Consider the following 13,247-nt stretch of genomic DNA (forward strand, 5'->3'; position numbering starts at 1 on the left):
ATGAGATAAAGTCCTCAGACAAACAGATAATGTTAATGTAAGTGTTTGTTAAAGTGGCATGTGTGTTTAAATATGAAGTGTGCAGGGGAGTGACCGGTAAGAAGAAAGAAAAGAAAGAAAAGAAAGAAAAGAAAGAAAAATAGTTCTGGGGGGGGCAGAGTCAGTCAGTACTAGGGCCAATAGTTCCACGTTTTATATAAAGCAATAATTTTCAAAGTATGCACTTTTACTTTGCGGAACTCTTTTCTGCAATATCCTTTTTTTGCAATCAAACAAGATCTTTGCTTGAATATAATAATCAAAAAGTTATGCCACAAAAGTACCTGGTTAGGCTTTGGCAACAAAAGTGTTTCGTTTCAGAAAAGATTATGGTTGCTGTTGAAATAATTATGTTGTTTAAATGACTACGCCTGATACATACTCTGGCATCATCAGTGAAGTAAGGAGGTTCAGCACAACACAACAAACTGAACCAGAGTCCTCTTGGAAGACCGACACCAGAAAAGGTTTTCCAGTCTGCACCAGTGTTCTTTATTCTGTGTCAGAGTTTGATTGAAATCTTTCGCACCAGCGCAAACAAACTGGACCAGTGAGTCAATTGCAACAGAATGTGCTTTAACTGAACATCTTTCAGTACTTGACAGTTTCCAATACCCAATGATGGAAACACATTTTGGTCCGCATCAAACGTATCCATCCCTTGATCCGAGTGGTTGTAGTATCTATCACATATTCTTGTGTCCACATCTCTCTCCTGTTTTTCTCTGTGTCACTTCCCTTTAGTAATGTCAGGGTTATCTCTACATTTTGAGCCCTCCTTTTTTTTTTTTTACCACCGATAAAGCTTATATGGGCCCAAAAGTTATGACTGCACTTTTACAGAATGCCATCCTCTGCAGGAACAGCCATGTTGTGAAATTCTTCCTTCTGTCACACCAGAGGGAAAAAAGTTGGCAGAGTTACATTTGTTAATGCTAGATATTAATCTTCTCTGCCAAAAGAAATGAGAGTTATTGAGAACGAGGACCTCTGTGATTAATGCTTCACATCACAGTATAAATTCGACCTTACCCGGCAGGCATATCAAAGATTATAATGCGCAAGAGGCCAAAAGTGCACTCCATGCAAGAAAACTATTTTCAGAGTATGGAATTACAGCAAAGAAGAATGTTCTGATATTATAATAATATTGAAGCGTAGATTCTTAATGAAAGGCACTTGATCACCCATGACTAATGCCTGATCACTCTTCTAAAGCAACTGCACTGAAGAAGCTTTTCTGAAGAACGATGTCTTCAATCTGGAACCTCGTGATTATGGATGTAACGTTTCCAGACATATTCAAAAGTGCTTTCAACATGAATTTGAGATGATCCTTGTGATCCATGTAGGTCCCTTGGATAAAGAGTTCCAAATACTGATCCCTTGAACAAAGACATCTGTCTGTCCAAAGGAGGTTCTGTCAGAATTAACCATTTATAGCAGATGGTTACAGTGAGACTTGACAGTATTGGCTCTGCTCTTTGAGGGAGTAGAAATAATCCTATGATTATTAGCACCAATTATGAATAATGAATCCCCTCTTAATAAGCACTGACATGAGCATTACATCTGAATCAACAATATTAGAAGCGCAGTACATGAGGAGGAGGATAGGGTGATGGATGACATTGCAGTAGTGGTGAGAAATATCAGGTTATAATGGCCATATACATCAGCACGAATATGATTGGCTTGGATTTGTATTGTGATTGTATGCAGTCCCTTTTGGCAAAGGATGACATACAATTTCCCATGGATGCACAACAGAACCTGTGAGAGCATTCAACATGTTGCTAAGTAGTTTCTTGTAAAAGCAGGGTGGGGGTTTCTGGCACAACCTACTTCAAAGGTGCATGGATAAGGGAAACAATCCGAAGACGTCAAAACTCTCGCACAAACTTGTATTGTTTAGATTGTTTAGAGTGAAATGTGTTGCAGTAAAGTTGTTCTACATTTTAAAAGTGTCACTGAGCAGTTTCTTTATGTTGCTGTTTGCTTTGGCTTTGTACGTCTCCATCTCCGGTACACCAACTGCATTTGATTCTTCTGCAGAAGCCATTAAGGCCGCTCTTGAGGCAGGAGTCGGTATTGTGGGCGGCTGAGAGCATGCTTGTATAAGCGAGCATATGCCTTTTAAGTAAGCATAAAGTCATGGTTGTGTATTTGTGTGAATGGGCACACAGATCATATTGATGCGTATTGGTTTGTCGAACATTTTGTTCCAAATGCTCAGTGAATTACAGACATAACACACTCGAGCACAACCGTTCTCATGTGTGGGGTTACTGTATCTAAAAGTAGACAAAACAATCATCAGGTACAAAACAGAACTGTAACTAAATACTTTAACTAAATAGTCCAAAGTAAACCTTAGCAGATATTAAGACTAATCATAGCACATAGCTGTAACAGACTGTACCAAAGCATAAACAGCACATCCATTACTGAGAGACATCCACAAAGAAACATGTTTCCAGTTTTCAAATCACAGCTCAATTTTCCATTTCCCAGCTGAAAAGAAGATAACCGTGTAGAAATCTGGACACCGGGTTATCAGTGCCCGGCTCGTGGATCTTTGCTTTTTTTTTCTTCTTTTGGGGTTCACCTCATTTTGATGCTTTCTTATCATTTTATTTCACATGGATTCATCCATTCATCTCGCCTTGAAGAAAAAAGAAAACCATCTTGCTGTAGACAGGAGCAATACCTCGCTAGTACTGCTAAGCCAAACTAATGTGTGTGTGTGTGTGTGTGTGTGTGTGTGTGTGTGTGTGTGTGTGTGTGTGTGTGTGTGTGTGTGTGTGTGTGTGTGTGTGTGTGTGTGTGCGCAAGAGTTTTGGGGGCAAGTCTGTGTGCAATGCACGGCCCTAAAGATCGCCCCTCTGTCCTGCTGCGCTGACCCTTCCCTCTGATAAAATGTAGTTGCAAGAGCAGAGGTAAGTGGTGTATGAGTGTTTGTATATACTCAGGAGAGAGGTTGAGGGCGAGAGTCAGGGCCTGAGTATCATTTCTTCTGTCACTTCTACCGAGTGGAAAACCAAGGTCGGACTTTTCTCATGCCACTCTCCTGTGATCCATGAAAAACACCTGGCCGAGTGTGCTCTGTGTTGCGAGCAAGGTGCCCATACAAATGCAGTTTGTGTGTGTATGTGTTTGTGTTCGTCAAGGAACATTTGCACAAAGGCATTTCAGTGTGTTTAAAAATCTGAAAAGAATTAAAGAACATTTAAAATATTGAAAGAGAAAGGAAGACAAATAAATATAAAAGAAAGGAAATGGATTTGAAAAAAATGCAGAAAACAAATGGAAGAACAAAGACTTGAGAAATAGTTGACTGCAAAATATGAAGAAAAAAACAGAAGAACAAAAGATAAAAAAACAATGAAAGTGTAAGAACAAATAAGCAGCACACAGGCAGAAAGAAGAAAGGACTATTAGAGTCAGAGCAGCTGCCCTTCAACACAGTTGAGAGAAACCGTCTGCAGCCTCCATTCACCTCTCGGTCAGATGCAGAACTGGTACCAATCGTGGACACTGATTTATAATACACCTCCTTTGTCCCTGTGCCTGACCACCCACCCATATCCCTTACGATCCTTTACAGCGTCAGCATGACAATGTTTCTATGGTAACAGCATACCACTGCACACTGCAAAAACAGCCCTTCTAGAAAGAAGCAAAATATTCATTTATTTAATCAAATCATCCCATATCAAAGAAAAAAAAACTTAACCCATTGGCAGATTTTTTTGCTTGACAAGATTTCTTAAAATAAGCCAAAAATCTAGAAAAAGTAAGGCATACTTTCCTAAAATTAGATATGTGTTCTAATCAAAACATGCTTGACAGGATTAATATTCTTTTTTTGGGCAAATATGACTTATTTTCTTGATACAAGGCTTTTTTTACTTTCTTGAAATTCCTTTTTTGCAGTGCAGAGGCAAATGTGAGCACTCATCGATCTGTATGTATGACTCTGTCATGTACATACGTTCAGCTGCTGTAATATGAACAGCCTCCCGGTAAAATGCCAAACTGGGTTTGATAGATTTTTTTATTGGATATTTTTGGCAGGCCTGTATCGGAGGGAAACGGGCAGAAAAACAAAGATAATGGCTGGGAAAGGTTGATGATGTGACAAATATTGTAGTCAGATCTCAGTTTTAGCTCATTTTGGTCAGTTTACCACTTTGGTCTTTACTGAAATGTCTCAATAACTATTGGATTGATTAGCACATGTTGGCATGCTAGCAAGCTAGACTAAGATGGTGAACATGGTAAGCATTGCACTTGCCAAACATCAGCATGTTAGCATTGTCATTGTGAGCACGCTAGCATACTCACAATAGTATTTAGGCCAAAGCGCCACCGCTGCTAGTGTAGTGGGTTGGAAATACTGCAGGTTAGTTACATTAAAACAGACTCCCCTTTCTTGTAAATAATTAAAAACTATTCTCACATTCTTAACACAAGGCAATACATTAATCACGTCAGTAGATGGCGCTGTGGTGCTGCTGTGGATCCATTAGGGAGGACGTAGCAGCAAGCGCAGCTCATGCGCAGTTCAGCATAAAACCAGCTCTGAGCAAGCATGAAAAATAAGTTGGTCCTCTCTCTGTCAATTCACAAGTATGGCAAAACTCGTTGTTATGTCTTTAGTTTGGGTTACTATTTAAGGTGAATGTAGTAGTAAATGTTCTGTAATGTTGATTTGGAGATGTGTGTTGATGAAGATGTTTTGCCTCAGTTTGTAGCTAACGGTTCTGACAAACGTCCTAATGCTACCTAGCTAGCTCCGCTCGTGACCTTCAGTGTTACACCATAGTTTGTAAGAGAATAATGTGTTTTAAATGAGTGTTAGCCAGTATTTTGTTTTATATTATGTAAATTGCTAAAGGTTTTGATCTGTCATTGAGTTCAGAATAAAGTCACAGTTAAACCAACCGGCTACACATTGCTACCTAGCCTGTGTAGCCGTTGCTGCGGTTCCAGATTTCCCCTAGGTCTCGTGCCGGTAACACTAGCATCGCTGCTCTCTATGTCTAGTCTATGCCTTATATCTGCTATTTGTGCCACTTTCTTATCTGTAGGACTTTCATTATTTGATTAGTCAACACTAAAGACATTATCCTGCCGGATTGACAGACAACAAGATCTCTGAATCAGGACACAAGGTTTTCTGCCAGGAATATGCGGTACCTTTGAGCAATATGAGTCAGACTGATGCAGAGACATAAAGTGCACTAACATTTACAACAAATTCGCAAGGGGCTCAAGCTTATCTCCCATTGATTCATTTAACATGGTTCTAGCTTTGTTGTAAACACTGCTACGTTGGCTTATTGCAAACGCGTGATCAGGCTATCTTGCATGCCCATGCTTTGAATTAATTGTTTTGGCCATCCTCGCATTGATTGCTCTTTCATTGTAGCTTTGCTGAATTGTAAATCCATCAAAATGCTCATCTTGTTATGGAACCGAGAGAAAGGCAGTCTGAAATAGAAGACAGTGGGTGAGGGGGTGGAGGGCAGAATGATAGACCGAATGACTGTGCGGTGTGGGAGTTGGAAGGTTTGAAAATATCAAATGAGAGAAAGAAAAATGGGGGGAAAAGGGCAATTTGAGATTGAGAATGAAAGCTAAACAAAACAAAGCCAATTTGGCAGTTTGGATGTATACAAGGGCTTGTGTTGATCTGTGTGTGTGTGTGTGTGTGTGTGTGTGTGTGTGTGTGTGTGTGTGTGTGTGTGTGTGTGTCTGTCTGTCTGTCTGTGTGTGTGTGTGTGTGTGTGTGTGTGTGTGTGTGTGTGCCCGCGCGCGTGTTTGTGCAGGTGTGAAACACAGCAGTCAGCCTGTGGGGCTGAGAAAACTAGATTCTGAATCCATTTTGAAGGCACACAAATGACCTTGAGGCTCCATAGCCGGAAAGATGCTGTCCTGCACCAACCTGATTCAACTTCTCTCTTCTCTTCTCTCTTCATATCTGCTGCTGAGAGAGAGAGAGAGAGAGAGAGAGAGAGAGAGAGAGAGAGAGAGAGAGAGAGAGAGAAAAGATGGAGTGGGTCTGTCTGTCCAGTAGCTTATAAAAAGTCCATTATGGTACGCTTGTATCAGTTTGGGCTCTCCCAGATGGACCCTGGAGTAAATGGACAGCACCAGAGAGCTATAAGCTCAGATTTGATATACGGCTGAGAAATAGCTCTGTGTGTGTGTTTGTGAGTGTGCGTTTTTAAGTGAGTGCATTCAATCATATACGCTGCACTGAAAGAGCTGACAGTAGTCAACGGAAGACATATCCGCGCCACTGTTTTGTGCGTGCCATATACTTAACACAGCTGTTTTACCATATTACCATATGCAATGCTCTGTCAAACACACACACACACACACACACGTACACATAGATATACATACAGTCATCCCAGCAGGCTTAAATCCCGGCTCAGTCTGACAAAGGAGCTCTAACTGGCTCTGCCCCAATCCTATTCCCCATCCTGCTGCTTTGTATGGGCTCAACACCGCTTTACTGCATGACGTGTATTCATCAGTCAAATATTTACCTCTTATTGTGTAGGTGTGTGTGTCTGTGCCACGTCGAGGTACACTTGAGCTTTGGTGTGACTGCTAATGTGTGTATTTAGATGCTCAATATGCTGTGTTCATGTTTTCAATACTAGTGTGTGTTCATCGCGTGTAATCCAGCGCTCTTTGCATTGAGTTGAGGAAGCTGACAAAAGTCTCTGCTTGCTGAGTGATAGCGCTCGGCGGGTTAGGAATGGGACTTTTCCCTTCAACATGCTACTTTATTCACAGTTTGTTGAGCACAAAGAGAGAAAATAGCCTTGAGCAAATAAGTGGTGAAAAACAGTTTGAGAAGCATTTCTATATTGTTAGCAGTTGAGTTCTGACGAGGCAAACACATTTCTTTGAAGGTAAATGTCACAGGTTATCACTTTATGTGTATTGTGAGATTAAACATGGCTTTGTTAACAATTTATCAGTGAACAGTACAAGGTGGTAGCCAACACCAAAACTACAAATCAATTAGATGTGCTGTTCTCAACAAACTCAACTAACTAGCCTCTGATCCATGGACTATAGTTTGAAGCCTCGGTTTCTGCCTTTTGCCCTTCGCCGTGTTTTTTTTTTTACCAGAAGGGACATACAACTAAACGCTGAATAGGTAATTTCAACGCGAATGGGTTCAAATGACACAGTTATACTCACAACCAGTAACATGTCCCCAAGTCGGTTTCAATGTTTGGGATTAAATAGCCTTGATCATCTTATACATATTCACTTTAACTTATTCCCCGAGATAGTAGAAGGGGGTTGACAAAAGCATGGTTTTGCCCTGCTATTTTGGTTCTTACAACATCAAGTGTTCCCATTAAATCTGAGTAGGTTCAGAGAAAATGCTTTTAGCAGACCCTTGACTGAATACATTGATGACGACCTATCATTTTATAGTGGCCATGCACTGCACTGCAACTATAGCAAAGGTGATATCTTCTTTTGTCAGGGCAATATCCTGAAAAGGCGTTTTCACGCCAACTACACTTCTGTCAGGTGACACTAAAGCATCAGCACTATACTACAAGTAAAATATCAAACCTGTGCTCCCAACCAGTCATAGGATTATCGACCCAGCTTACGATTGGAAGTGATATTGCCAGCTATAGATGGGAAATAGATTCCCCTGGAGATGAAGAAAAAGCTGAAATGGGTTGAAAAAAGTAAGGATGACAGAGTGCAAGAAGATGTGATGAAGTGTGCAATGATGTTTCCATTAAAGTGCGGTCCACAACATTAAACAATATACTGGGGTTTGTAAAGGTCAGTACTCTCAAGGGGTTTATCCATATTGATCTTTACCTTCGATTGTGCAGGACTCTGTTCCGGTCTCCATCTAAATCCTCTTTTGTGCCGTAGACCTAGGGGAGAGAGAGGGAGAAAGAGAGGCAAACAGACACACACATAGAGAGAGATAAAGATATGGAGGGAAATGTAATCCTCACTGGTCATTTTATGTGAGGCATTACTCTGTCCTGCTTCACTGACCTCTGTGTCTCAGAAGCACAGAAGCGAAGAACATAGACCCACACACAGGGCTTAATTTAGGCCCAATTCTGCCAGAAAATGATTCAGAAACTCCCAGATTGGGACCGGCACTTCCTCTGTCGCTCTTGCTGAAGTTTATGGCATCTTGTCTGCCATTGATTTCCCACTGACGTTAGTCACGAATCCTTTCAGTCAGCAGTCAGACCTTAAACCTATACCAAACTCACTTCAGTGGATCAGTGGGGTTAGCAGCTCGTGTTTTGCTAAGAGCATGGGCTGCTGGCTTTGTGGCACCGAAAAAGAACAGCAGGAGGAATCTGAAAAGGATGAAGAGAACTCGGCATCCTTCTCATTGCAACCCGAGGCTGTGGGATTTGTCTTCTGAAATGATGACTGTCAAGCAGATTTTATCAGCTGTAGCATGTTAGTGTTTGTTAATGCTAATGCTAACTTTCAAACTGTGTGAAAACTCTCTTTAGCTAATTTTTAAAAGGGTCTTAAATATGCACATGATTGCTACACATATAATAATAATAATAATAATAATAATAATAATAATAATAATAATAATATATGATAAAACAAAGACTACAACACCACCCCTCCAAACTTTTCAGGTACCGGTTCCACTATGACTGCAGCCCCATGCACAAAGCTTCAGCATGGAGACCTCTGTGACCAGTTACGGTTGCAAAACAGTGATTGGATGATTGCTGTTTGGGGGAGGATTTAGTAATTAACTGATAATGCTTTACCTCCAACTGACCCACCGCTCAAACGCAGACTGGCCAACAACTTGGTTGGGGCATAGCAAAGTGTCAATTGCAGTGAAGAAGCTGGAGATGAAAATTAGGAGGTGAAAAGTTAGTGTTCAAGTTAAACTAAATTACCTTTCTTTTTTTTGCCATTTTCTGAGACTGTGCAAATGTAAGCCAAAATGTGTAGGATCACTTTTTCTGGGCACAAATTTTAATGTTTTTAGAGTAAGATGTTACTGGCAGCGAAGCAAGTAAGCATTTGTATTGTGCACTGACCTGAGTATGGCTCATAAAAACATTTAAATCCCAGAGCTGTTGGTATGTGCATCTCTACTCTCATATTGATTGCCGCACTAAATTAAACAATATTCAGAATTCTTAAGCAATGAGGCGATGAGGCAAACTAGAATTATCCTAATTGTCTTCTGAAATACTTTCAGACCGCACCATTTGCTGATTTCAGTTTGTTTCAAAACAAAGTGAAGCTAGCAACCCACACATGCACACAATAGTAATGTATTTTACCCAGGGCTGTAGCCAGCTGCAGACCGTATCTAGACAGCACACAAACACAATAATTAGATTGTTCCTGTGGTCAAATATTTTACCTTGGCCTTTAAGCAAAAGTGATTTTGCTGAGAACAACGGACAAATCAAGGAAGTGGGAGAGAGAATTAGACAGTAAAAATCTAGATCTTGAGGATATAAAAAAAAGCGTATTTTTTTCCCTTCCTAAGAGTTGCTTCTGTAAAAGGCCAAATTAGAGGGCTGTTTGCAATGGCCGTTGAGCAATCCAGACAGTTCCAGACAATTCCAATACAATCATGCTAATGTTTTATTGGGAGCCTCTGGAGGAGGTGTGCTGTAAATGCATGTGTTTTTATTCTTTCTCAGGACAACCCCTTGATAAGAGCTAATGCAAGGAATTTCACTTTTGCACTCACTCACACAAACACACACACACTCACGCACACTAGTTCATTACATGTAGATAATGTACCTTAGATACACTGTTCGTCTCATCTGCTTTGCATGAAGCAACCATTGCAAAGAATCCCATGGGCAAGAAGTACCCAAGTGAAAAGGATCTGCTGTATCAAAGATTGTTTCCCTGCCGAGGGAGTTGATTAAGTCTTGTGTTGCTGAAACTAAGCCTACAAATCCATTTGCACAGATTCAGAACAGACTGTGCTCATGCCTCCATATGTTTGTAAGAATTGAGATAAAACCGACTTAGATATGTTGCATGCTTCTGCTTTCTCCGTACTTTCTCTCTAGGCAATTGTTCTGTTTCAACTAATGCTCACCATTTATTCAAGGTGTTCCACTTCAGATCAGCTCTGGTTTATCAGATGAAGCCTTTTCTCCTGTGTAGCTCCATGTTATATATATATATTTGTACAGTTTCCAAACCAGGAACAAAAAATAGCTTACTTACTTTGCCCACTTAATTCACACTGCTTGTTAGTATGTATATTCTTATTGACAATTCATGTTTTGCCTTTAAGCTAATAAGACTTAAGAGCAGAATAGACTTCCTCCTGATTTACTGAGATTATACTGCAGACTTCACATTCTGTTATCTGGTTCTGCACGTTGTGTGCTGAAATGTATCAGCGTGTTCTTTAAATATTCTGCTACAAGGAGCAAGCCAAGGAATTGTAGGCGTTTGTATTTTTATTTTCCAGAGTCGTGTTTTGAATGTACTAAAAAACGTGATTTTCTTTGACTCCCCTGAATGTACAATGTGGATGTGGATGCTGATGAGGACTTATTTACTCCAGCTTTAAAACAAAGTTTCTGTATGCTATGGCAAAGATGCATGTAGTAAACAAAGTAGACATCTTACACGTTTGGCTTCATACTGGAATTCGTATTTAACTGTACAATAAAAAATGTATGGGAAAAAAAGAGAAACATCTATCTTTTGTCGATTTCAGACCCATATGATGATGATGATCTGAAGGTGAAGACCCAGAGACCTCGATCAGCTGACCAGCCAGGTGTGTTTCAAGCACAAACTGGTGAGTAATGTGATGTGTGCATGAGTTCACAGCCTGGAACAGAAGTCACCAACTTGACGTTTGACGTATGTGTAACTAAAAATAAAGAGTTCCTTCAGATCATCATTATTCATTTACCTTCTGAAGCATGGCTGGACTCCAGGACAGCTGTAGTTGGCCATTCACATGTGTGGGAATGTGAAAGTGTGTACCTCAGTGAGTGTGTGTGTGTGTTTGTGTTTGTGAGACTTTAAAAGCTTAAATAATTAATATCATTGGAAAAGAGAAAATAAATTATTCATGACATAAATCATGTGATGGATGTCACATGTATGGCCTTATACATACATGACATAACATGTTAGCTGATTCAACCACACTAGGCTAGGTCACACAGTAATTTGCGCGCACACACACACACACACACACACACACACACACACACGTTTCCATACTACCACTGCATAGGAGGGACTCCCTACCGCGAGGGAAACCCCTGGCTCTGTCTTGTCCTCCCCCCAACCTCACTCACCCCCTCCTCCCTTCTCCCCATTCTTCCATTCCTCCAGGCATGTGTGATGAGCTTAAGCCCTGACTCACGGCATGTTAATGAAGATGTAATGCGATTAACGGACATGCAATTAATTTGATTTCCTTCTTTGCCATGTGATGACGCCTCTATCAAAGGACACGGCGCTCATAAACAATTTCGAAAGAGCGAAGCGAGATGACTGAACACTTGGTTTTCGCTTTTAAGGGCGTAACTCGGAGGTTACAATGGGACTCTCTCCTCAGCTGCCTGGGGAACTCGAAACACACAAAAATGGCTGAACAGTCAATCTCTGCTACTACATTAACATCCTTTTTTGGAACGAGTTTTAATATTGTTGAATCATAAGGATCATCATCCTTATGAATATTCAATAACGGTTTATTCACACTAAGTGAATCCCACATCACCCATACTAGTATAGTATGCAGGAATAACATATATTGGGTATTTATATGGCATTACAAGCCAGGCCGTGTCAAAATGATACACTGCGAAAATCTAACACAGAACAATATAAGCAAAGCTCTCATATATCCAACAAATGGTAATTATGTCGTGTGTAGTCTTTACTACAACCTAGGGAAGAAGAAAAGAAATAAACTCCATAAAACGAAAGACTAGTTGATTATTGCTACCACAAAGTCCTCTTATCATGATAGTCTTATCATGATAGTCCCAGGCTTTTCTCTTGACAATTGTATGGCTTACAATTTTGTTTGACTTATTTTATTGTAGTAATATTGCAATGTTGTCACAATCATCCAAAATGATTTGTAGTTTATTTCAGTTGGTAAAGAGCGAATCAAAATCAGGAAATGCTAGCAGGAATCAATAGGACAGGAGCTCTTTAGTGACTGACGCACTGTGTGTGTTTCCTGAGCTGGCGTCCATAGTCTTAAAGCTGTCCCTAATGTAGGCTACACACAGCATGTCTATCTAAGGTTCATATTAAACACCACGGGGTACATCTATCAATGAGCGTACAAGGGCTGGAAGCTCACCAAATAGTGCACAGGCTTCAATGTTTCATTCATGTTGACATTCAAATTAGTATTTCTATTATTAATTTACAGAAATATTACGTGCAATATCCTAGTCTCTGTTACTCTTAAACAAACGCACAGCAAGAGTGGCGGCGCTGCTCGCCTCCGTAATTGTCTCAGTCCTCTGTACAAAAGTCAAGGTGTATGGAAAAAAGACATATGTAGTCATTCGCAAAATTCACAATCTTCAATCCATATTTCTTCGTGTTCAGCCTCTCCAAAACAGAATTCCCATTGTGGCCAAAACCTCTTCACACACAAAGGGAGGCAAGCATGTGTATTGACGGTCTAGCAGCATTCTATACAACCACAATAACACAAAATAATATTATATGTTTTTACTACTACAGCAATTCAGAGCCTCAATCGAAAAACCTCAATAGAAGTTTTGAATGTCGAAATCATTGTGAATGACCCTGTTTCTGTCCACCTCCGTCTCGCTCTTCAGGTGACCCTGCGGCAGAGGAGTGGTCACAGTGGAGCGTGTGCTCTCTCACATGTGGGCAAGGCTGGCAAGTGAGGACGCGGTCATGTGTTTCCTCTCCCTACGGGACACTCTGCAGCGGAGCCCTGCGGGAAACTCGCATGTGCAACAACACCGCTACCTGTCCGGGTGAGCCGGGAAGCACAGGCTCAGGTACGTTTCCCACAATCCTAAATGGCAGCCTTTCAGCATTCGCTGAATTTAATGGCGCGTAATGGTAAGTTGTGTTTTCTCACAGCACGAATGATGAGGGTTCAATATTCTGTGTTGAGTGTACTTTTTGACATTTACACAGTAAATGTA

The 13,247-nt window shown here is 40.6% G+C and overlaps 1 protein-coding gene across 1 annotated transcript in view; it reads left to right on the forward strand.

Annotated features, from left to right (window-relative positions):
* adgrb2 (adhesion G protein-coupled receptor B2) overlaps window positions 1-13,247 on the forward strand; it is a gene marked incomplete at both ends in the record, with an annotated part of 130,833 nt that overhangs the window by 21,829 nt on the left and 95,757 nt on the right. Inside the window, 2 exons of the mRNA XM_079232359.1 lie at window positions 10,802-10,885; window positions 12,909-13,097. Coding sequence (XP_079088485.1) covers window positions 10,802-10,885; window positions 12,909-13,097 — 273 coding nt within the window. The remainder of the gene's footprint in view (window positions 1-10,801; window positions 10,886-12,908; window positions 13,098-13,247) is intronic.

The sequence above is a fragment of the Taurulus bubalis genome, assembly GCF_910589615.1.
Source record: "Taurulus bubalis genome assembly, chromosome: 16".
NCBI lineage: Eukaryota > Metazoa > Chordata > Actinopteri > Perciformes > Cottidae > Taurulus > Taurulus bubalis.